Genomic DNA, 26,042 nt, shown 5'->3' with positions numbered 1-26,042 from the left:
TCTTCATGCCAGTACACACATGGGAGCAGCCCCCAGAATGTTAGAATGAATGAACAAATGAACGAATGAATGAGAATATCCCAGTCCTCATTGCCTGTTAAAGCATCCCACCAAGTGCTGGAGCTATTGACGCCCACCCTTTACTTTAAAACAGCTCTGGGCAGAAGTCACCAAGTGAGTCTGAGTTTCAGACAACCCCAGACAAACCCTCCTGTTTCTCTGATTCAAGGGTCCTGATCCCACCTGCTGCCTGTTCCTGCCCTCTGTGAGAAGCCCATCGGGAGCTACAGAAGAATCTGAGGAGGATGACAGTTTGAATTCACAGGCCGTTCTGAGGTTTTTGTTGGCAATGAAGAGTTGGGAGTTTTCACCCCAATTTTTTTCTCTCTTATTTCTGCAGTATATTGGAAAAGGTTCCAGCCAAGAGAGCTATTGCTTTCTCCTTGCCTAGATCTTAAATCTTTGTTCAAAGACAACTTGTTTTCATTGAAAATGTTCAGTCAGTCTCTTCACTCCTGTCACCCACGTCCCATTTCTTGACTCCAGCAGGGCCAGTGTAGTAAATGATCTGGAGTGAGGCTCTCAGGGCTTAGGAAATATGTAAAGAGGGTTGTCCCTGACAAGTCCCACCTTTAAAACGCTGTCTTTTAAACAGAGCTTGCTAAAATGATCAGCACCTCGCTGAGGGACATTTTACTGCAACAGCCCAACTCCTCCACCTTGTAGAGCCCAGGAGTATCGAGTACCAAGGAGATCTCCTAGGCTTGCTTCCAGTCTGGGCGAGCCTGGCGTTCACTGCAGATCAGGAGGAAGGGTTCAGGCTTCCCTCTGGCCCCATTCATGCACTTACTTAGTCAGCGCCCACGTGTTAGTGACATACCTCACCACCATAATCCTGTGAGGCAGCCATTGTTATTCACATTTTACAGGTGAGGAAATGAGGGCTCAGGGAGATGGGAAAGGCTCTGCAAGGCCACGCTGTGTCTCAGTTCTCCTCTGCTGCGTAACAAATCTCCCCCAAACTTAGTGTTTAAAACCACAGCTATTCTCTCTTGTGTTCTGTGGGTCAGAAATTTGGGAAGGGCTCCCCTGAGTGCTCTTAGCTTGGCATCTTTGACGCAGTGACAGTGAGACAGTGGCTGGAGCTGGAGCTGGAGCAGTAGTGTGCTGGAGGAGCTGCTGCGGGCTGGCCAGGAATCTCTCTCTAAAGTAATCTCTCCACAAAGGCTCAGGGCCTCTCCCTGCAGCCCCTCCATGGGCTAGTTTGGGCTTCCTCACAGCATGCTGGCCTCAGGGCAGTCAGACAGCATGCCTGGAAGTTCAGGGCCCCAGCTGGAACATTCGAGCAGGAAAGGTACAAGTTATATCTGCCTTTCTGGCCTCTCCTCAGAAGTCCCACACTGTCACTTCTGCCATTCCTCTGGTGGCAAGTGAGTCACAAAGCCCACTCAGCTTCAGAGAGAGGGGATACAGATGCCACCTCTCAGTGGAGGGAGTGTCAAGGTCACATCATAGAATAACAGGTGAGATGGGAGACATTGTTGCAGACATCTTTGGAAAGTACAATCTGCCCCACACAGCACGTGGCCGAGCCAGGATTTGGATTCAGATTAGGTACATTTGATTCCAAAACTTCTACTACAATCTTTCAGCCCCGTCCACAGGAAGCTCTCCCTTCCTCTGCGCCCCTGTTGCTCTTACTGTTTTGTTTGTTTGTTTGTTTGTTTATTTTTGGCTGTGCTGGGTCTTCGTTGCTGCGTGCAGGCTTTCTCTAGTTGTGGTGAGTGGAGGCTCCTCTTCATTGTGGCACATGGGCTTCTCATTGCAGTGGCTTCTCTTGTTGCAGAGCACAGGCTCTAGGTGCACGGGATCAGTAGTTGTGGCACGTGGGCTTCAGTAGTTGTGGCTCACAGACTCTAGAGCACAGGCTCAGTAGTTGTAGCGCACGGGCTTAGCTGCTCCACAGCATGTGGGATCTTCCTGGACCAGGGCTCGAACCCGTGTCTCCTGCATTGGCAGGTGGACTCTTAACCACTGTGCCACCAGGGAAGCCCTGCAGCTCTTACTGTTGACACACGCAATGGTGATTTGGTCACCCCAAGCCAGCTAGAGCCTGGCTAGGTTGAAGCAGCCAGCCACTTCTGCAGGCCCTGGTGGCGAGACTGCCTCCAGGGTCTGCTGGTCTGAGAGCCCATGCCTGACACCAGCTTGTGAACTTTTTAAAGGAGGGGACAGAGAAGGTCGGTCACAACCAGAAGAAGAAAGCAGGTGGCAGCCCCAGAGCACAGCAAGCCTGCGGCACGTCTCACTGTCTTAAACAACTCGTCTGGCGTTTCTCCTTCTCCCACCAGGCACTGGCCTGGGATGACTCAGCCCTTGACAGAAAAGGTGCTTTCAAGTTGGGAAACAGCCCAGAGTGGTGGAAAGCTCACGGTTCTGGAGTCAGACACTCCCAAATTGGAGTCTTGACTCTACCATTTCCAGTTATATAGCTTTGGACAAGTTTCTTAACCTCCCAGAGCAAAGGGGAGATAAAAATGCCTTCCTCCCTGGGTTTTTTAAAATGCATATGTAAGCAAAGCGCCCGTGTGATGCCAGGCATTACATAAATGCTGGTGTTCATGTCCTGGGCCACATCCAACGCCAGCTTGGAGACGTCTTGAAGAGAGTGGTGAGAACTCACTCAACTGTCCACAGATGCTAGCCCACCTCCATGAGCCTGGGTAGAATGGTGGCTGAGTGGTACCCAGTGAAGGGGCAACTAAACTGAGGTGTCTGGAAGCTGAGAAGGAGTCTGCCCTGTAAGGCCTGTGGGCAGAGGGGAGAGTGGTCTGGGAAGATGGAATGGAATGGACAAAGGTCTGGAGGTAGAAGAAGTTCAGTATCACTGGAGCGTGAAGGTCGAGGGGTGGAAGGTGGGAGGCAACAAACACAAAGCTGAGACCTAACTACAGAGGACCCGGTAGATCAAGTTCCAAAATTTGAACCTTACAGGCAACTGGGAGCCACTGAAGGGTTTTGCTCAGCTGGGTAGCGTGGTCAGATCTGCGTTTTAGAATAACTACCCTCCCACCCCACCCCCACCAGCAAAGTTATAGAAGATGGAGTAGAGACAGGCACTCTTATGGCAGGAAGGCCATGAGGACAGGATGACAGCAATTCAAGGAAAAGATGGTGCTGGCCTTTTCTAGGGGAACAGCAGGGACCTGGAGAAAAGTGGAGAAACCGAAGAGATAGGAGGTCCCTTGGGTAAGAGTTGGTGATGGCTTGGACGTTCAGAGCTGAGAGATATGAGATAAAAGATAAGTGCTTTGAATGAAGTCAGTTCAGAAGCCACGGAAGTAGGGGGCAAGGGCACCAATCATAGACCTGGGAGAGGAGTACTGTGGGAGGCTTTACTAAAGAGACATCACCTAACTGGAGAATTGATAGTTAAAAATTAGCCAAAGGGAAGGGGAAGGCGCTTCAGGGAGAGGAGACAGCTCACGTGAAGCCCCAGAGTTATAGATAATAATAGGTAATACATAGAGCATGTGCTCCATGTTGTTGAATAGATCATTGCTGTGCTAATTTATACTAAAATGTTAATGGTCAATATGGAATTGACCCTTTTCCCCTCCCCAGGGAGTTTGTACTTTAACAGGTCACGAACGCTTACCCTAAGGATTCGTAATTGGTAGATTTCAAGGTGGAACGGGGATACTGTTTAGGGTGAGAGGGTTTTATCATTGTCCCCAAGGTTACCAAAGTAGGTGACTAATCCCCGGGGTCAAGTAGGCCCTGGTCTATATGCAACAAAGGGTCTCTTGCCCTCGAGTCTTGCTTATCTGCCTCCACCCCAAGCCAGCTGAAGGCAGACCATGGAAGCCCAGTGATTCCCAAAGGGGTGCAGTAGGTTCTGAAAGCTCTGAACACAGGCTTCGGGGTAAGACTACCTAGACCCATATCCTGGCTCCTCTCCTTCCCAGTTCTGTGACCTTGGGCAAATTATTGGACTTCTCCACATCTCAGTTTCCTCATCTGGAAAATGAGGAAAATAATAGTATCTATCAATAATATTTAAGGTTTCGTGAAAATCAAAAAAGACAGTCCATACAACACTTAGAAGAGTGAGTGGTGATACTGTTTTGTGACTGTTCTCACTTTTCTTACTAGTCCAGAGTTGCTCCTTAACACCCACCCTTGCAGATATGAAGCTGGGGCGGAACGTGGCGAGAACGTTCTTGGATTATTACCGGCTGAACCCCATGGTGGAGAAAGTGACGATCCCCATGCCAAGGCTGCGGTAAGTGCTGAGCAGAGCAGCAGGGCCTTGCGTCCTGCTTAACTGGCTTCTTGTTGGGGGCAGCTTCACTTAGCCTCTCCCTGTCCCTCGGTTTCCCATCTGTGTCACGGGGAAGATGATTGGCCCTGCCACAGAGAGTGTACGGAGCAGAAGGGCTTAACAGCACATTTCCTGAGTTGAAGTATAATTATGGGGTCAGACAGTGAGGGGTTGGTCACATTTCTGGGTCTAACATGGGAACCGACAGGGATGGAAGTTGCTGGGAGGCTGAGTCCAGCCACTGTTCCAAGCTAGTCTGGGTGTTTCCATATGCTACTTCATCTGATAGCTCCTATGTCATCTAGGCTCATAAGGTCTCTGATCCTTCAATTTCCTCATCTGTAAAGTGGGGACAGTGGTGCTCACTTAGAAGATTATTAAGAGATGTGTGTTAGAGCACCCTGCACGGTGCCAGGCATGTATGTACCCCGAGCACATGAGAGTCCCCTTCTATCAAGATGCAAAGCCTCAGGGCTGAGAAGACACATCCCTTAGAAGTTTCCCCTCAGGTCCTCTGCTGGGGCCAAGTTCTTGAGCTGGTGAAGAAAGAAGGTTAGGAGATGAGTGTCCTTCCTGAGGGCTGGACCAGAGCCCAGAGTGCTGGGTGTTCCCATGACTGCTGGCGGTGAGCCCAGTGAGCATTTGGGCAGTGACACCCAGTGGCATCTGGAATGTGCTGGCCCCGTCCTACCTCTTGACCTCATCTCCTACTCTCCTAGTGGTCCAGCTTCCTTGAAGGACATGACGACATCCAACTTACTGCTCCTGCCAAACCAGTCTTCCCACTGACCTTGCCCATGACCTTGCCCAAACGCTTTGCTGTCTCAGGGCTTTTGCCCTGATGTACCTTCCTCCCTACCTGTTATTAACAAAACACAGTGTTAATCACTACTATTTATTGAGCAAAGTACTTTTTGTATATGGTCTTATTCAGTCCTCCTAGACAATTTATTCCTCATATTACAAATGAGGAAAAGGAAGCTCAGAAAGGTGACGAGAATTGCCTGAGGTCAAAGATACTTTGACAGAGGCAGAATTTGATCCTAGGCGTTTATGATTCTAAAGCTGGACTGAAGTCCAGCTAAGCTCCACCTCAGTGTGGGTTCAAATTCTGTCTCAAGTTCATGCTAGCTTGTGAGATATTAGGCAAGCTTCCTGGCCTCGTGAAACCTTTCTCCTCCTACCTAAAGTGGGCGTAATAAGGACGGTTTTAAAAATTAGATACAAGCGTGCTGTAGTGCCTGGCCGCCAGTAGGTGTTCAATAAATGTTTCCATCTCCTCTGGCTTCTGGGGTGCAGTCCCAGATTTCCAGACAGCTCGTCACAGCCTGGGGCAAGTCCCTGGTCTTCTCTGGTTGGGCTGGATGATCTCTCAGGACCCACGTCCCATCAGGCTGGGAGTCCCACCTCTTGAGTCCCAGCTCCACAAGGAATCTGCAACACAATGTACTCTGACTCATACTTTGTCTCAGGTTGTTCCCCCCGATCCTGGTGGATTAGTCTTCAGAAGGAGCATCTGTGTTTCTTCTCTGTCCTCCCACAGTGCCTAGGCTGTCCTGAGCATGCGTGCATGTATACATCCCTTCATTCACTCATTTAGGGAAAACAACACTTTGTGCCAAGTGTCTGGGCAGAGGGGGTGCTTGAACGAGTAAATGATTAAGGCGTGACCCCGACGTTAAAGAGCTCACCTCTAGAGAATGGTGCTCAATTCATCCTTAGAAGTCATTGGTTATGTTCTTAAAAATGTAAAGCTCTGTAAAACTCAAAAGAATTGTTAGAATCTCATTTACAAGTTAATTTGGGGATTGTCTCTTTCAGGTCCTCTGTCAGCCTGAATAAAATTATCCCGATCCTTTCCCACTTTGTTCTTGAATGTTGCATTGTCAGTAAAATGGTGCTGACACCCAGGGAGAGTAGCCATCATCATGATGCAGATGAAGTGTTGAGGCCCAGGGAGCAGACAGGATTGGTCACAGCCATGGCTGGAGCCAGGCCCCACCATCCCCAGCCTGGTGTTCTCAGCATCAGTTAGTGAAGAGTTCTTTGAGATGGGGGAGGCAGGACCCTGAAACTGGGTCTAAAGCATTCAGGGGAGTTCAGGGCCCTGCTCATGGGACCTCATTTCCCTGAGCTTTGCAGCCCTCGTTAGAGAAGAGCTGGAGAGCTCATTCCTCAAAGTTCATAGCCTTGAGGACTTGTGGTAAATGCGCCCACCCTTCGCCTAAGAAAAACAAAATAAAAACTCTCTCCATCCCCACATCTCTACCTCATCAAACTATGAATATGTCTTAGCTCTCAACTGGTCAGCAGTTCTTGAAAAAATGAATCTCAGGAGGATACAAGGCTCTGATGTGGGACTTGAATACTTCCCAATTTTTGTATTATTTTCCACCCAAGCATCAAATAACATACATGAAAGAGCAGTTCTGGTTTTAAAGGAAAATTATATGTTTTGACTCAAAATTAATCTTTGTTTTCTCTCATGTCTACGGACAATTATACTGTGTCAGTTTCCACCCACGTGCTGGTAGGAGCCTGTCAGCATCCCTGGGTGCTGTGCCGCCCTTCGGGGAAGGTCCCTGGGGAGGCCAGGATGTGGGCCTGAGAGTGCAGGCTCAGGGACATGGCGTTGATGACCAGAGCTGAGACCCCGCGCTTATCTCGACCACAGTGACACAAAATGCCCCAGCGAGGTGCATACAAATTAGACAGGGGAAATGAGCAGGCCAGGTAAGCCTCTGTGCGGAGACAGAGCATGAGCACGGAGGGTGGGCCTCTAAGTGTAAGGTGGCCTCAGGCTCAGTGCCGGTGGGCTGCCTCCACGCTGGGGTTTGGGTATGTGTGTGCGGGGCATGGGGGTGGGAATCATCAGCTCTGCATCACACTGGAGCCCACCACGTGGCAGGCCCTGCAGTGAATGCTGGGGGAACATAGATAACCTTTGCCCATCAGGAGCTCAGATTCACAGAGGAGAAAGCATGTACACATGCAAAGATAGCAAACAATACTGAGCAATGTGTAAATGTGCTCAGTTACCTCTCAGATTGTGCCCTCTTTCAAAACACCGTCCATGGCTTCCCATTTCAGTTCATCTTCTGGCTGTTCAAGGCCCTGGCCTACATTTAAAACTTCATATGCAGCCTCCTAGCACACACCTTTCCCTTGTGAGCACCTTCTCCACCCCACCGGCTTTCCCAGTCAGCAAGTCATACCTCCATGTTCATCCTTTTCCTTCTTTCTGGAATGTTCTCCCTTACTGTCTGTAGATGACAAATGCCAACGTATCTTTCAAAGCCCAGTCCAGACATCATACCTCTGTGTTTTTGTCCTTGCTCTCCACCTGAGGTAGAGCTCCTTCCTCTCTGCTGGATCCCGAACTGATTTTGCACACACGTGTGCATGGTACGTCCCATAGCGTATTGTCACAGCATCTTTGCATGCTGTGACATCTTTGCATGTCTGGCTCCTCCACTAGATGGGCTGCTCCTTGAGGAATTATTTTATCACTCCTGTATCCTTAGTGCCAGGTGCAGGGCCTAGCTGGGAATAGGTCCTAAATAAGCCCTAAATGTATGAATTATAAAATGGTAGAACTGAAGAAGCCCCTAAGAATCGTCTACTTCAACCCCTTCGTGTTATCGTGAAAAGTGAGACCCAATCAGAAATTACTCTCCCACACCATCTGGTAAACATTCGGCAGCCAGCAGGAGTATCCCAGGAAGGCTTCATGGACGAAGTGGGGCTTGAACTTGGTTTCAAAGGACATGTAGAATTCCAATGGATGAAACAGAAGGAGGAGAGAGGGCATTCCAGGTTGAGGGAAAGGTTGTAAAAGGCAGGGAGCTGAACCTGAAAAGACACATTCTAAGGCAATGACAGGCCAGGATGTTTAGGGCAATAGAGGTGATAAAGATGGGACTAAAAATTCATTCAATTCATCAAACAACCTTCAAGCATCTACTCCATACCACTCAGGAATTGTAGAGAAAAATCAAATGCATCCAACCCACAGTCCCGTGAGAAAAATAGCTGGGCAAAGAACTCCCTAGAAAGTGGTGTACTAAGAGATTAGGCACAAAGTGCTGCAGAAGCCTCTGGAAGAGAGAGGCTTACTTTCTGGGGAGTCAGCTTCCCAAAGGAGGTGAGTCTGGAGGGCACGATAGGAAAAGGAGCATCTCTGTGGGGCCCAGGTGTGAGATGCTTGCCTACCAGTGCCTCTCTCTGTGCCCCCATCTTGAGCTGCAGGTGCTCTTTGGCTCTGTAATGGCCCCAGAGTCATTCTGCACGTTCACACTCCTCCCCAGCCACTGCACACCCTCTCCTCACGCACACCATCTGCCTGGGGCTGCCCTACCTGTGATCATACCTGGGCTTCACCCGCAAAGAAACAAACCCATCTTATTTCCCATGCTTCCTTTGGGTGTGAAGACCCGCACTCTCAGTGACATATGAATGACACCTTGTAATCGGCAAAACTCTTCCCCAACCCCATTTACCAGAGCCTATGATGCAGGAAGGACATGGGCTCTACTATTTTAGAAATGAAGAAACAGAGGCTAGAGGACAAAGGGACTTCTTCAAGATCACGTCGCCTGTAAACAACATTCCAGCATATGTTCCAGGCTGTTGATGGGTACTAAGATCTAGGTGTACCTCACCCATGCTAGATGGCCTTCCTATGTTAGCAAGGTCCCTCATGAGTGTGGCATTTTAGACAGTGAGGCTTCCTGGTAGAGGAGCTACATTAGGGCAAGGTGTCCCTTTTGTGTGCTGCCACCTGTTCTGTCTTTACCTTATTCATGACTCATCGGCAATGAAGGAAAATGATACTCCAGGGTCAGAGCATCATGGGTTATAAGAAGTCACATCTCGAATCCTAAATCAAACAGCCCAAGAGATTCCCATATTTGTGGCATTACCATTTTCTTCCATGCATTATAGTTCTTTATTATTTTGTGTAATTATTTTGTATAACTGTCTCCTCTACTAAAGTGTAAGCAGCCTGAGGACAGCATCAACGTCTGACTCAACTTTGTCATCTCCAGAGTACAGTGGACCATACCTAGCACCTAGCACCTAGCACCATGCCTTTGTAAGTTATAGTAGGCAAAGGAAGATGCTAGGTGAGTTTATTCATATTATCTCATTTAACCTCACACCACCCTCCAAGATTGGAATATTTTATCCTCGTTTTGTAAATGAAACTCAGAGAAGTTAAACAACTTGCTCAAGGTCATCCCTCTCATATATGGCTGACCAGGGAATTCAGTTCAGTTCTTTCTGGATTGGCTAATCTTTCCGCTGCAAATAAATCTTAACCCAATGCTTGAATGAATGGCACATCAGTTTGTCACTCAACAACATAACACACAAACAAGGCCCCGTATGAGGAAAAATGCAAACTGGATAAACTGGGTCCCTGCCTATCAGAAGCTCATAGCCTAGTGTGTGAGCAGAACAGACAGTGAATAATTGCTGAAGAGTAGTGTTAAAGGTATTGCATTGGGTGCTGGGTGCTGGGATACAGAGATGAACTAGACACATCTCTGCCTTCAGAGAGCCCCCAAGATTGTAGGGGAAACAGACCCACCATGAAATGCCATAATTAGGCTATACTGAGAAATATAAAGGGAACTCTGGAGCCCATGATGGTTATGAAGGGAATGAGCTCCCTGGATCTGCCAAGCTGCAATTCATCTATGGGTTCATGCCCATCCCGTTGTGAAATGGATAGAATGAGTTAGAATCAAGTTGGAGGTGTGGAAGACTTGTAACTATAGGACAGTTAGGTTTTCTCCAGAACCAGAATGATACAACGTATCCATCCATTCATCTAACAGTCATTCCATTGAGTCATGCTGCCTGCTTTGAACCAGGCCCTGGGCTGGGTTCCTGGGATGCAGAGAAGAGGAAGTCAAGGCCACTGCTCCTAGGAGGTCACAGTCCAGTGGGGGGAGATAGACATGCACACAAGTGATTGCAGTACAGCGTGTATATGTGCTGTCTTTCTTCTCTCTTTCTGTTATCTCCCCCTTTACAGGAAAGAACGCCCCCCCTACAAGCACCCACTCCTGCGGGGCCCAGCCAGCAGCCACCCCAACAGCAAAGGGGGCAAGAAGAGCTCAGTGAACCACAAAGACCCTTCAAACTCTTTTTAAGGACGTGGAGTCCGGGGAGGTCTTGTGGTGGCAGGAGCATGCATTTTCTGCTGGGGCATGAAATTAATCACCCTTCTCTAGTTTCCAAGATAATGGCTGTGAGATAATGTATAAGCTAGTGAAAGGGAAGGGAAAACATGAGAAATTTCATCATCGATTTTCCCTTTTACCAGTGGAAAATCAATTGTGAGCCTTCACCTTCAGGCTTAAGAACAAAATAGGAGATTCAAACCAGATGAGTACAGATGCTATTTTCCACAACATAGAGACCCTCACAGGAAGAGAAAACCCACACGTCCCTTCTCAGGTCACTGCTTTCCAGCCCCTTTACTGTTCTAAGTTGTGCCGTTACTACAGATGTTTACCTTTTAGGCTAGGCTACAGTTTTCGCTTTTAGAAGTGCGGTGTCCACATTTGCTGACCCAGAACAATAGCAACAACACGTACAACGCGAAGACAAATGCACTGTTGGGAACAATGGGACAGAATTTTTGAGATCACGATGGTCTTAGACATACGGTTAATTTATGAGCTGCATGCTCCCTGACTCCCCTAAACCCCAGCATGCAACTTCAGAAAACTGCTCTGAGAGCTATGTCCCAATGACCTGGGTCGTTTCATTGAAACTTTAGCTCCTAAAACAAAAAGTAATAGACACACATTCCAAAAGGTCTCTCATGGTTAAGATCTCTAGATCTTGGTGTCTGAGATCAAACCTGACCACTGAAGACAAGGACATGGAAAATCTGCAACAGGGGGGAGGAGGCAGACCGCCAGGGACAGGAGATGCAAAAGACAAAAGGATGCACTCTGAGGCAGGTGGGGATGATAAAATAAAACAACAGCAGGGGCAATTCCCAAGGTGGACCAAGCTCAAAATTGTGCATTTTTCTACGGAGTAATGTGCCTTTCATGATGAATGGGTCCAGGGGAGTCGGCTCCCTGCCTGTCTGTGAAGCAGCAGGCTGAGTCACCATGACAGCCTGCTAATTAAAATGACCTCCCGGAAATAAGGATTAGGAGATAGGGAGAGAAAGAGAGGCTCAAGGGAGGGAGGGCCTTTAGCACAAAGCTTCAGTTTAGGATTCTTTTGTTTTGGGTTGGAGATTTTCAAACTTTGTTGCAAAAATTGAGAGCAAAGCTTATGCTCCCTTTGCTTATTGCTTTTCAGAAATGAAAACAAAGAACCATATGTGAGTCGGCTACAAATGTTGTGTTGTATATACAGCTTCTCCCCTGGGTTCTTGTTGCCCAGAAGAACACAAATAAAGTGCTTTCTGCAGCTCCTCTGTTCCTCTGGGTGTTCTTGGCACCTTTCCTTCTAGGTCTCTCACTCCCTCAAGAACCAGCTGGTTGACCCAATTTGGTGTAACGCTCACTTTGCTGTCAGGGACTCTGTCATGAAGATAAGGAAGAACAGTCAAGGCTTGACTTTCCAGCAGCTCGTGCAGCAGAGTCCTGGGGAGTTTATTTGAATGCAACCGTCTCAGCACGAGCCAACAGTGTGTCAGAGCTTTCAGAAATGAGAGCATCTCTTGAGATGGCATAAATAGAGACAGATCGCATAAAATCAGAGGTGATAGTCCAGATCTACTTTTCCCTGGTCAGACTGCTTCCATAATGTGACCATATTTAGGCCCCCCCTTTTTTCTTTTCTTTTCTTTTCTTTTTTTTTTTTTGCGGTACGTGGGCCTCTCACTGTTGTGGCCTCTCCCGTTGCGGAGCACAGGCTCCGGATGCGCGCACTCCGCGGCATGTGGGATCTTCCCGGACCGGGGCACGAACCCGTGTCCCCTGCATCGGCAGGCGGACTCTCAACCACTGCGCCACCAGGGAAGCCCTAGGCCCTCCTTTATTTTTGGTGCTAAGGTGGATCATTTTATAGATTTATACTGCATATTAAATAATGACATAGTACATTTCCAATTTACATTTTACTGGGAGTGAACTGATATCCATTTTAGCAAATCTTCATTGACATAAAAAATCATTTATTTTCATCAACTTTTTATCAATAGAATATCCTCAGTTACAGACCCACTTTTTAAAAACTGTGTTGATTAATTAGATCACAGGCTTTATAAGCTCAGGCATGCTAGTGGAGCCAGGCAGCTCTGGGTTCTAATGCTGCATTCAAACCTTGGTTCTGTCTCTTAATACCTGTGTGATCTTGGGTAAGTTATTTAACCTCTCCGAATCTTAGTTTCCTGTAAGATGATGATCATTATGTCTACCTCATTACAGTAGTTATGTGGGTTTGATGAACTTAGGTGTGGGGAATGTCAGCAAATGTGCTCAATAAATGATAGCTCTTATTGGGAGTGTGGCCAGGATGGTGAGGGGTCTGCAAATCATTTCCCATTGGAAACGGATGAGAAGACTGGAGCTGTTTATCCCTGAGATGAAAAATAAGAGGGAGCAGGGGTAGGAAAGCAAGATCGCAATCTCTAAAAAGTTGAAGAAAACATCTTGGACATTCTCTTTGTCCAAAAAAGCAAACTTGTTCTATGTTGCCAAAAGTAAGAACCAAATCTAGGGAGGTAGTCTCAGTAAGACAAATTTCAGCTCAAACGTGAGGAAAACCTTCTAGGGAATAGAGTTGTCGACCATTGGATGGGCTCTGTTGAGAGACACTGAGTTCCCCAACAGTAGAGGTATGCAAGCAGAATCTGACTGAGCATCTGGAGGAACTCTAGGGGGATGCTGGATGCTCCGTGGCATCACCTCCTATTCTATAACTCTGAAGAGAAATGGCATGAGATGGGACTCACATTCCTGATGTCAGACAATGGAGTGTACAGTACAAAAAGTCACATTTAACACTAAACAAGTGACATTAAATGTCTCTGAATTACAGAATATGGACCTGCTAACATTCAGCGATCCTTATGAGGGAAAAATACATGAATATAAGGCAGACTGTAGGATGTGTTTGCAAAAGGGATGTCTGTATCTCCACACTGGTTGCCAGTGGACTTCCCTGTGGCCTCAGCCTGATCTGCAGCTCCCTAGCTTTCTTAGGCCAGGTTATATCTAATGGTCTCAGGTTAGAGGGGAAGAGTTTCAGCACTGAGATGGAGGACAGCACCAAGCCGGCAGGTGAACTGGCTAGAAGCTACCAGCCCACCCAGCCCCAGCAGGGGGCGCTGTAGCCTCTCTTCTTGTCTGCTCTCTTCCTTCTCAGGATAGAGCCGCAGTGGGTAGAACCGGCTACCAAACCAGTGTATTAAGGAGAGTGAGATGATTATGCAAAAAGGAGGGGAGGAGAGGGAAGGGACACGCTGGGCCTCTACCTGGCTCTCACACAAATCTCCATAAACAGTGCCAGTTTTGCTCTGCATGAGTCCACAGGCTCAGAGACAGCTGTGGCAGAGAAGCCACAAGCCGGAGGCCACCCAGATGCTTCGTGCTGAAGCCCACAGTAGAGGCTGGGTCACCTGCCTCTGACGATGTTTGCTTTGCTGCTGCTGCTTCTGCCGCAGCAGGAGGAGGCCTTCAGCTACTCTCCCAGTTGCCTCTGAATGGGGGAGGGGCACAGGATGAGCGTTTGTCCTTTCACTGTAATTCAATGACACGCCTGAAACTTGCCTAAGAGGCCCCCGACTCATTTTCCTAAGTAGTGAGTGCAGTGCCAAGCATGGAAATCTGGAGTGATTAACATTTGTAGAGCATCAATTCAATTCATAAATATTTTTGAACATTTACTGTGTGCCAGGCATCGTGCCAGCTGCCTTTACATCCATTGCCGCATTTGATACTCCCAACGGCTTCTTGTGATAAGTGTCATTTTCTCATTTCTCAGGTGAGACAATGAAGACCCCTAAAGGTAAAATACTTTGTTTGTATTCATGTGGCTAGTGAGATCCTGGATTCAAACCCAGCTCCCTTCCCACTACCCTATATGGGACCTTCTCTGTTAGTTTCCAAGTAAAATCAGGCCCAAACAGGAAAAAGATCAGGCCAAATCCTTTCATCATGTATTGCAGAGTTTGGCTAGTTATACTTGATCCAAATCCTAGAGGAATTTCTAGGTTTTCACCTCCTTTCTCTTGGACCCTCTCTTCATGTGTCATGGTTGCTTCTAACAGTTGCTCACTGACGTAACCCTGCTCTGACCCAGTCTGGCAGCTAGGTATATGAAAAAGCTGAATCAGAGATTGAATTTTGAAGAAATAAAGGTACAAGAGCAAACATTCAACAGTTGCTCTCCGCACTAATGGAGCTCACACAGACAAAAGAATGGCATGTCACGGTACGTTGTACCTTGCAATAAATCAATATTCTATTAAACTGTACTGATGCCATTTAAAAAAAAAAAGCAGAAAGTAAGTTTCCAGGCTGGGTGTATGTGTCAAGATTTCAGGAACTTGTTAGCACCTGCCGATGAAACCCTATCTTCTTCCCATCTCTCATTCCCACACACCTGTCTGAGTCCCTACTGGGCACTCCAACAGGGTAGGGTTTCATTTATCACTTGACATGCAAAAGCTTCTAGATCTTCCAGGATTCCTGGAAGCTCAGCAAGGTAGTTGTTACCGGGCCCATCCCGGCACCTTCTGGGTTACTGACCCCAGGAAGCTAATCTAGTTCAAGTGTTGTATCATTCCCTCCTCAGTGTGTGAGCTGAGCCCACTGTGTCCCTCAATTTTTGTTCAGATATTTTCTTTGAGTCCTGCCTCCCGAGCACTTTAAGGGCACCAAGATTAGAGGTCGTTTCCCTTATGGCTCAGCTCAGCCACTGGGGTACCAGGACAGACAGAATAGGGGAGACATTATAACATAATAGGGACAGCCTGGGCTGAAAGAGTCAGGTAAACTGAAATGTGAATCCTAGCTCTTCCATTAACTAACTAGCTGTATGGCTTTGGGCAAAGAATTTAACCTCTTTAAGCTTCAGGATCCACATCTGTAAAATGGGAATGATAATACCTACCTCCCACAGTTATTGTGAAAAGTAAATATAATGACATCTATGTACAACACAGTGCCTCTAGTTAGTAATGTATTGTGCACTGAAACATTTGTTAAGAGGGTAGATCTCATGTTAAGTGTTCTTATAACAACAACAAAACAAACAAAAGACAGAAAAAAAACAAGGAAATATTTGGAGGTGATGGATATGTCTGTTACCTTGACTATGATGATGGCAACATAGGCAGATACCTAATCTGCCTATGACCAAACTTGTCAAATTGTAAACATTAAATATATACAGGTTTTTGTATATCTATTATACCTCAATAAAGCTGTTTTCAAAATAGAATAACATCTCTAAAATACCTGGCATAGAGTAGAACTCTCTCCCCAACCTCCACCTTTAACTTGCCAGGATTGGAAACCCCTTTCCTTGAAGCCAAAGCTTTTCTCACTCCCAAATGAAGTGCAGAGAGAAGTATAAACCGTGCCCGCATGAGGACAGGAATGAGAGAAGTATCTAGCAAAATGACAGTCACACAGAGGGATCAGTGTCTTTGTAAGTTGGGGGCTCAGAACAGGTGGGAAGACAGCGCTGGACACAACGTTCTCCTAGACTGAATTGAGGCAGAACTGACAAGACTAAAAAGAGAGGGGCGTAGACGTTCTGCAAGATACCAGTTTTATTAAAATAACAACAAACAAATCTTAGTAAGATGTATAGGAGGCTCTTTCTCTGCTATTTTTGACCCTACAATGTCCCCAGGGTCATCTCTGTGAAGTTATCATACCAATACACTCTGCTAGCTGAAACTCAGGAATTCCCTGCAGCACGCTCACCTGTATTAACTCTATGTGCTCTCATCAAACTCAGGGTGCATGCTGGACAGGGCTTATTTTGTAGAAAGAAGAAACTGGTATCGGTGTAGTTAAGTCCCTTGCCCATAGTCCACAGCTCGTAAATAACTAGAACAGGACCTGGGTACACGCTTGACTCTGCCACATCCCGCTACCTCTGTGATCAACCCCAAACCTCACCACTAAGCTGACCAATTCAGGAAGTCATTCCTACGACACCTGTTTTAACTCCTTAATGCTTAAAATTCACTTGTTCCCCAAAGGCCTCAGGTTTCTTTTTGGCTGCCCCCATGTCAGCCTTAAATCCAAACCTGCTTCTCTCTCTGTCACCAGCTGTCTTGGTTAGCGTCCTCTTTTCCCGCCTCATTGCCCAGGCTGGAAACCTTGCCCTTGTCATAATTCCCGTCCCTTCCTCTCTCCACATAGCCGGCCAGTCACCAAGGCTCATTGCTTCTGCCTCTGTGATGCGTCTGCCTTCGAGCAGTATAATGGCATGACTTTGGAGTCAGATAGTCCTGAGTTTTCATGTCAACTCCACCGCTTGTTACTGTTGTCCTTTGAATCATTTAAAGCAGAGTTTACTTTCCTCATCTTTAAAATGGGGACATAATACTTATTGGCAGGATTGTTGTGCATTTTCCTTCCTCTGCCTTGTCCATGCTCTTCCTCCGCTTCACTCCCACCACCACGTCCTGCCTGGGGTGCTGGAACAGCCCCCCCTTGACCTCCCTGCCTTCCGATGCTCTCCTCTAATCTATCCTCCCTCTCTCCAAAGGAGCACCCACGATCTCTATGATACGTGACCCCGTGTGTGTGGCACCTCTTTCAAATCAATCGCCCGAGCCAGGAGCTTGGATATCACGCCACTTCTGTGTCTTTCTCGCCTCCCTGCCGGTCAGTTGCCACATCCTGCTGGCCTTGCGTGCTCAGCGTTTCTCATATCCGTCTACCGTCTCCACTCTTCTTAACTAAAGAAAATCCTTTGAGACTTAGCTCAGATATTCCAACTCCATGTCATCCTCCCCAGTCGCAGTTGTAATGAACTGCTTCCTTTTCCTGTGTCCCCTAGCACTCTGCTGATTTATCTAGGTATCAATTACTTCACTGAGATGATAGTCACCTCCTTCATTACCATGTCATTTCTGAGAGCAGAAACTAGGTTTTATTCATCTCCATACCTCTCATGGCACCCAACACAGCTCCAGACCTATCAGAGGCACTCAGTTAATGGAGCAGAACAAAAGAATGGACACATCTTAAATCCACAATTCCATCCTGAGCTTATCCTCATGGCTGGATCCTAATTACAGATCTATCTTCCCAAAGCACTGACCCCTCTGAGACATTCCACTGCTCAGACTTCATCCATAGCTCCCCTTACCTCCAGAACTAAATTCCAACTCCACATACAAGGCAGCATGCATGGTAGAGGGCTTTGGACTTGCGCTCGGAAGTCCTGGGTGGTCTTCAAGGCTCTGCTCTCAAAGGACAGATGGAGGACATAGATTCATTGGGTTGGCCAAAAAGTTTTTTTGATTTATCATAGCTCCAAAGGATTAAGCTCAGTGAATTTTGCTCAGACTATTTTTATGAAGTAGAATAATGACAATATAAGGAAAACCCAAACGAACCTTTTGGCCAACCCAATACTTCATCTCCAGTCTTTTCTTGAAGGCCAAATTCACTTTCAGAGCCCAAGGCAATTAGATCATTCTTCTCATAAGGATGAAAACAACTATCGTTGCTGCTTCTGTGGCTACAGCTACTACTTCTGCTGCTGCTACTGCTACTACCACCACCACCAGCACTGTCAGCACCACTGCTGCTACTACTGCTGCTACCACTACTACTATGGGTGCCGCTATGGCTACCACTACTATTCTACTACTATTTCTGCTGCTGCTACTGCTGCTTCCACTATCACTATTGGTGCCGATGCTGCTACTGCTACTATTATTATTAATCTGCTACTACCACTGCTACCAGTACTATTACTGCTACCGCTATTACTGTTGGTGCTGCTGTTACTACTGCTGCTACTATTACTGCTAATCTTCTACTACGACTACTACTATTACTACTGCTGCTGCTGCAGCTGCTACCCTGCCCCAGCTGAGTGCCTGCTCAGCTCCAGGCCCTGCACTCCGGGTTGCTTTGTTTTCCATGTAATCCTTATAGCAAGCCTATGAAGCAGGTGTTGCTCCCTGAGAAGGAAACAGAAGCTCAGAGAGGTTAAGGAACCTGTCCAAAGTCACACAGCTCCTAAGTAGAGGAGCCTAGTTGTCACCAGACCCCCAGGGCTTACATTCTTTCCATTTTCCCCTCTGCCTTTTTGTGTACAGTCCTAAGATTGACAGAACGATACATAGGGAATGCTGGTTATAAAAAGCCTCTGCCTCAGGGAGCTCACCGGTTCATCTTTGTTCCTGTGTACGACCTCATTTTTGCCTTATTCCCCTGAGCCTGGCTCTAGGCGTTCTCCTCTGCAGCTAGATGTCTGTCCCTGCACGTCCTCCGTGCCTGAGTCTCTGCCTTTGAAACAGCCGCTGAGAAACGATTGTCTTACAGGCAGAGCTGGCGCTACCCTTAGAGTTCTAACGACAAGAAGGAGGTTTTGCCAGGAGGTCACGATGGAGTAATGCAGAGGAGGCCTCTGTTAACCCACCTCCTGCGTTAAAAGCAGATGCTAGAGGGAGTTTCCCCACTAAATATCCTACAGACTTCCTCTTTCTCCACTCCAAACCACTTCCTGCCCCCAGGATTCAAATTGTAAAGGGAGAAGGATTTAAAAATGTAGACACTGGGATACAGGCTTCTGCTCCCAGCTCTGATACTGCCTGGCTGTATGACATTAAAAAAAACACAAAAACCCTCGCCCTGTCTGGAGTTACCCCAGAGCTTCGGCTGGTTTCCGGTTCTTACTCTTTAAAATGGGGACATAATCTTCAACCAACCTACTCTCAAGAGTATTGTGAGGATACAAAGAGAGGATAACTGGGAAAGAACCGTATTTTGACAAGTCTTTCCCAGTATTTTCTCCCCTCTTTCTGAGACCTCATAAAGGTCCCCTACCTGGTCCATGCCTTGCCTTTGACCTGGATTGTTCTGTCGTTAATTCATCCAGCAAAATTTATTGAACACCTGTATTTGCCAGCCACTTTTCATTTCTGTCTGCTGCCCTGATTGCTACCTGTCCTTCAAGACCCCTCCTCCAGGAAGTCTTCCCTGACCTCCCAGCCCTCAGTGCTAACTCATCCTCTGAGCTTCTAGAGAACTATTGTCTAAACCTTTCACGGGCCCTTAGCAATGGCTTTGGTATTTCACTTCTCCTGTTTATCAGCTCTATCTTCCCCACTGTACTTTGCCTTGTTCTTGGGGTGAGATGATTAGAGATGGCAAAACCAGTCTTACTCATTGCTCAGGTCCCGGGGCCCAGAAAAGGCCCTGCAGAGAGTAACCATTCACTGAGAATTGGCAGGTATTGCTGCTGCTGCAGCTGCTGACGATGATGATGATGATGGGCACGAAGATGAGATGCCTGCTCTAGCAGAACATTTCTGCGAGGCTGATGCCCCTCCTTCCCTCTTCCCACACCCCCTTCCCTCCAGAAGTTCATAAATAAGAACAACTCCTTAAATTTCTGGGAAAAGTGGAGCAAACCTAGCTTACAGGCCCATATAGAAAGCTGTCAAACTTTAAGGCTAAGAGCATTCATGGGAGAGAAAAAAAGAAAGGAGGGGGATGGGGAGGGGCTGGGCGACGTAGGAAAGGTGAAGTGACTGTGACGGATGTAAGTGCATGAGTGTGTGTGTGTGTGTGTGTGTGTGTGTGTGTGTGTGTATGTGTGTGTACTGGTATATTTGCATTGTGCGTGAGGCTTTTATGAGTAACCTCCTTATATCTGAGTGTGTGACACGTGGGTGTGTGTAGCTGTGAATGTATGTTTGCATAACTCAGCATTAGATTATAGATCATTGTCGATTCTAAGCACATTTTATATTGCCTCCTAGTTTGAGGTCCTGGGCTAAGTTTCTGTTTGAAATTCTATCTAATCTCTTGACATTTCATCTATATTATTGCGTCATCCCCTCTGCCCAGCCTCCCACAGACTGTACCCAGAGGATGTCAGGACCACCTCTCCTCCTTCCCAGTCCCAGGGAAGGCTGATGCGGGTTCCAGCCAGACCAGTCCCTCAGGGTAAGAAGCTCACCAGCAGCCCCTTTCCTAACCCCATCAGTGGGTGGCCTCGTGTTGATGGCTCCTTCCTGTATCTCAGCCTTCTTCGTGCTTCTGCCTGTTTTCCTCTTTCTCATTCTTCGACTGAAGGTTGAAAACACAACTGTGGCATGGTGTTGGGAAGGGAGAGACTGCTCTCCTTAATACCCCAATTCCTCTCCAAGCTGCTCCTGGAGAACTGAATGGTTCAGAGCCACGATTCCAGAACATTCTCTTCTGTTCAATTTTAGATGCACTCGCTGAGGGCCTGCTCTAAAGTAGGCTGAGTCCTGGTCAGTGTTTGGAAGTGGAGAGTGCGCCACTGTGAATATACACTTCGTTGCTCCATGGAGCCGCTCCAGGGGCCCTGAGACTTTGACTTTGCTGAAACGCAGACACACAGGATGGGGACTTTCAAATGTTAAGCCTTATTCATTGTGCATAGCTAAATTCATTCTTTAGCACATTTAGCATCCATTCACTCCTTTTGTTCACTCATTCATTCAGCCTTAAGGAGACCATGTGATTATTAGAAAGAGCGCTAACTCAGAGGCTTGGATTTAAGCCTGATTCAGCTGCTGTCTTCTTCCTTCTGAATCTCAACCTCCCCTGCAGAATGGAATTAAAAAGGAGTATTCTGCCTAATCCATGGTATTGCTTTAAGGAACTTCAGGGGAAATGGACTTAGTGGGGAGAAGGAACTAACCTTCTCCACATGCATCCATTCTACAACCACACAAGTGGAGGGGGGTGGGGGCAAGGGGATCTTGAAATGATCCATTAGAAAGAGCTTGAACCAGAAGCAAAAGTATCTGGAATCAAATCCCAGTCTACTAGCATTTATGCAACTTGAGAAAAGTAAGTCTCCCTCTCCCAACCTCAGTTCGCACATCTATAAAATGAGCCTGTTGAATTAGGCAATCCCTAAAGGCTCCTACAATTCTGCCATTTGGGGAGTTCTAGGACCCCTCCAACCCACTTGCCCACCCTGAAAGATGATCTCATATCGACCTTGAAAACCATGTCAGGTTTCTAGACCAATGCTTGGGCAGGATGTGTAGGTAGTAAACTTTCATACTCAGCTCAGCAGCACTGGTGGTGAGGCAGGCCTCCCAGAGATTCTTTCTGTCCTCAGACCTGATGCTGAACCAGAGGCCTCTGGAGAGATGAGACCAGCGGGTGACACGGCGAACCTTGCACACAGAAGGTGCGGTGCTGTGGACTTAATTAACATCACCGTGTAATAGATACCATGGAGCGTGTTTGAGCTGCCGGAGAGGACAAATAAAGCAATGTTTTATCTTAAGTGTTGGTTAACGGTGAGTAACAAATGGACTTGTGCTTTACTTACTGCACTTCACTGCACAGCCCTACTAAGGCTTCCCTAGACCCTGTGAGAAGGCAAACCTGCATTTCAAGAGCATGTGTTATAAATTGCTTGCCAAGCAGCTGGAGAATTGGGACCCTGACCGGATGCTGTAATAGACTCGTGTAGAGAGGAGAGCACAGGACTATGGACTCTGGTATCTGACAACCCGGGTGAGATCTGCTCTGCCATTATGGGACCTTGAGCCACCTCTATGAACTGCAGGCTCCTCACTTATAAAATGGGATTAATTAGTGCCTGGGCCACAGGAGGTTTGTGAAGAATAAATGACATGATGTAAATAAAGTCCCTGGCAAATGGAAGTGTCCTTCAAAGGTAACTATTATTATTAGTCACAATCACATGACTCTTAGGCTTAGCATTTCTAAGATAATCAGTCCAGCCAGCAGGCTGGCACACACAAGAGAAGCTACAGTCCCTCATCGTGAACGGATACCGAGGTGACAGTGTCTTCCTTCATCAACAGCAGGTGGTCATTCGTCCACCTCCAACAGTGTCCTTCTCTCCTCTCACTATAATACCATCAATCTTCCTTTCTTTCCCTTTCTTTCTTTCTTTCTCTCCTTCTTCTTTCCTCCCTTCCTCCCTCCCTTCCTCCCTCCCTCCCTCCCTCCCTCCATCCCTCCCTTCCTTCCATTCATAATGCCTGCCATGGTATCTTAGTTCGGGTTCTTTCAAAAACAGAGACCTGGACAAGAAACTGAGAGCAAGCAGCTTATTCACCAGGTGATACCTGGAAGTAGATGTAAGGGAGAGGCAAAAGTGAGACAGAACAGGGAGAAAACCCAGTAAAGTGTGTATTAATGAGCTAATTACCACTGAGGGGAAAGGGCCTCAATCCCTCCAGGAACTTTCTTGGAACTGGTATAAAAGCACTCCCCAGAGCTGTCTCCCTGGAAGACAGGGAAACAACTGAGGGCTGCCCCCTTGGGTGTAAATTCCCCTTCCCTTGCTCCTCTGTAAGGCTGATCCCTGAGGCAGCCCTGGTCCCGTTCCAAGTGCATGGAACTGTCCACCACGGCTGTGCTGAAATCAGGTGAACTGAGGAGGTGTGAAGTAGACAGCACAGGCATCTGCCACACATGGGCACAAGAGGGTCGAGTGAGGCCTGAGTGCATTGACGTTGCTGTCCCATGGCTGGTAAGTTTGGTAGGGACAGTGTCTGAGTCAACTCTGTATCCCAAGAGTCTAACAAGTGTCTGCACAGCATTGCATACCCAGTGATTATGTGCTGAGTGAAAGGATGTATGTATATAGGTATGTATATATGGGTGGATAGATGGATGGATAGCGGGGCATAAGGATGGATAGAGGGACTTTCTCCTTTGTAAGAGTAATTTCTACCTACAATGTAGCGGGTAAATGGAGGCTGGGGGAGGTGGGATGCAGATAGAGTTTGATGTACTGGGGTGACCAGCATGGGGCATGGGCAGGTAGGTCAAGGAGTCCTCAGAAGAAATAAATCTAGAGCTAGGTCAAGCGAGCTGCACCAAATGGGTCATCACTGATGCTGGGCCTGTTGACGAAGTTGCCTCAACCTGGTACTTCAGCTTGGAATCCACACCACAAATGGTAGCCAGAAGAGTGGCTGAAATGAAATTGTGAGGAAAAGTAGTCTCAGGGCAGGATCAAAAGAGGGAGAGACTGCGTGTGTGTGTTGGTGGGGGGGGGGGGGGGGGCGTGGCAGGGAAGGGCAGTAGCCTAAAGCTTGGACTCAAAGGACCTCAGATTTAGACACTCCTTAGGCCTTTGCACAGCCTTGCCCTTACTTACTGTCCACTTTGACATTGCGTGAAAGCTGAATTTCCTTTTAGTAATTAGTGCATTTGACGAGGGAAAAGGAAAATAAAAACAAAGTGTTGGGATGTTATACATTTTGTAGGCATCTTTATTTTTTTATCATAGTTGAAATCTTGATCAGTTTCTACCAGTAACATTTCCTTTATCCCGATTATGAACATAATACTGCTTGTTTGGAAAACTCTGACATTTGAAAAATAGGAAAAAGCCTCAAGAAAATAACTTACCACCACCAAGAGACAGATAACTCAATGTATTTTAAATATATTTTAACAACAGTTAGATAATTTTATATTAACAATTTTAGACATTTCCCCCTATTGAGCTCCCCAGTTGGATTGTGTAATATATAATTTTCATATACAATTCTCCATGTCATTGAATATTCATTGAAAATAATTTTTGCTGATTATGTGATATTCTGTCATATGGGTAAAACCTAATTTATTTTTGCATTCCCTCTTATTAGACATTTAGGTCATTTCCCATTTTTTTAATGTTAAAATTTTGCTGGTGTGAACACACATGTGCAAAACCCTTCCTATGCAATGTGTCCTTTAAGCTTCCCTACAAACCTATGAGGTGAGTACTATACAGATTCTTTTTTTACAGATTAGGAAACTGAGGATCTGAGAGGAGTTAAATGATTTGTTAAAGGTTACTCAGTTCAGGTTACCCTAAAACAGGCCCTGGGGTAAGGACCCAAGTACAAGGGATCTCTTTAAGAAGGGATCTCAAGAAAAAACAGTAGAGAAATGGAAGAGGAGATGAGGAGGGCAGGCAGCCAACGGAATGGTCATTAGCAAGCAAGTTGCCACCATGGATAACCAGAGCCTAACCCTGCTGGGGAAGCTCGGGGAGCATGTGTACTCATGTCGCAGGATTATCCCGCTCCAGGGGTGAGAGAGCTGGGTATTTTCCACCAGCTTCAGTCAGTGTTGGTTGAGGCTGCTCCCAAGGAGCCTGAATTCCCTGTCACTTCTAGGCTGCTGGGGGAGGGAGCAAAGCGGTCTCTGGAGGCCACATAAATGCAGGTGCTGGCAGTCAGAAGCTGGGCAGCATTCCCTGCAATGATGAGGGCAAGGGGGTAAGGGTGGGTGCTGACCGGGGCCACTAAGGTCTGTCACATAGCTAGTAACCATCAGAGCTGGGATTTTTTTGTTTTTTTTTTTTTTGCAGTACACGGGCCTCTCACTGTTGTGGCCTCTCCCGTTGCGGAGCACAGGCTCCGGACGCGCAGGCTCAGCGGCCATGGCTCACGGGCCCAGCCGCTCCGCGGCATGTGGGATCTTCCCGAACCGGGGCACAAACCCGTGTCCCCTGCATCGGCAGGCGGACTCTCAACCACTGCACCACCAGGGAAGCCCCAAGAGCCCATACTTTTAATGACCCGGCTTTACAGATTCACGAAACCTCCCTGTGACCTTGGGGAAGTCACTTCATCTCTCTGAGCTCCAGGATCTGATGGGAATAGTGCTCTCTGCCACATCTGACTCAAAGCTCTGTCATGAAATGACAGCGTGGATGTGTCAGCACCTTGCTTATCAGCAAGGCCAAGGTTGGTTCAGCATTACTGACCATTCCCATCAGATGGGTAGGAATCACTTCAGGCAGACATTCAGTGCTCTCCTGATGATATAGCTAATTAAAGGAAATTAATAGAAGATGGGCCGGTTCCCTGAGTTTATTAGCTGAGTGGTTTTCTAGATTAATTACATAGAATGCAATGTACATACAGCTCATTGAAATAAATATAAGTCCTTGATGAACTTTGGAGCTGTCCATTTTTCTGGCAAGAGGGAGATGAATACACAATTGCTTATCTCTATGCACTGACAATCTCCAGGTCTGGATTCTCCCAGGAGGAAGTTTAATTGCTCCATAAGCTTCAAATTCAAGGGCTCCTCAATGCTAAGATTCTGACGAGCTGCATTAGAGTAAAAATGACAAAGATGCCAGTTGACATACTTAATAAATATATGGTCCCTGAAGGGGCCGATATAGGCTGGTCATGCCAAGGAGGTTACCAATAGGAAGTCAGTATTTCTGCAGCCCTTCGCCGCCGACTGAAGTTCACATTTAAGGGTAAGGTCAAGCAAACTGGAGATTGAACCCTGGTCTGGCTGACTTCAAAATCCATGTTTATTCTAGAAGACCTGTTCTCCCCTGTGTTCTCTCCTGTCGATATATTACAGCTTTACCAACCACCAGAAAGTAAGTGTGAATTAGCTGCACAGAACCGCTTTTAAGTGGTAGCTATCTACACCGATTCCTACACCCTGCCAGGCCTGTGTAAGCATTTCTCTAGATTTTATTTTGGTAGTATGGAACATGAGTTAATATTTCAAAAATTTGGGTTTGAAAAACTAGCATGTTTACTTAC

The 26,042-nt window shown here is 47.0% G+C and overlaps 1 protein-coding gene across 2 annotated transcripts in view; it reads left to right on the top strand.

The window, feature by feature from the left end:
• The window catches only part of LOC307188045 (BEN domain-containing protein 5), a gene marked incomplete at its 3' end in the record, with an annotated part of 1,401,459 nt that extends 1,379,743 nt beyond the window's left edge, over window positions 1–21,716 (top strand). Inside the window, exons 12-13 of one of the 2 annotated variants that reach the window (XM_079924747.1) lie at window positions 4,189–4,285; window positions 21,608–21,716. In XM_079924747.1, coding sequence (XP_079780873.1) covers window positions 4,189–4,285; window positions 21,608–21,716 — 206 coding nt within the window. Of the gene's footprint in view, window positions 1–4,188; window positions 4,286–10,367; window positions 10,486–21,607 lie in introns of those variants that run through there. The other variant, XM_079924746.1, reaches the window with a different exon arrangement.
• Window positions 21,717–26,042: the final 4,326 nt, after the last annotated feature.

This window comes from Stenella coeruleoalba (genome assembly GCF_951394435.1).
Source record: "Stenella coeruleoalba genome assembly, chromosome: 1".
In the NCBI taxonomy this organism is placed as follows: domain Eukaryota; kingdom Metazoa; phylum Chordata; class Mammalia; order Artiodactyla; family Delphinidae; genus Stenella; species Stenella coeruleoalba.
This window is presented reverse-complemented; position numbering and strand designations above follow the sequence as displayed.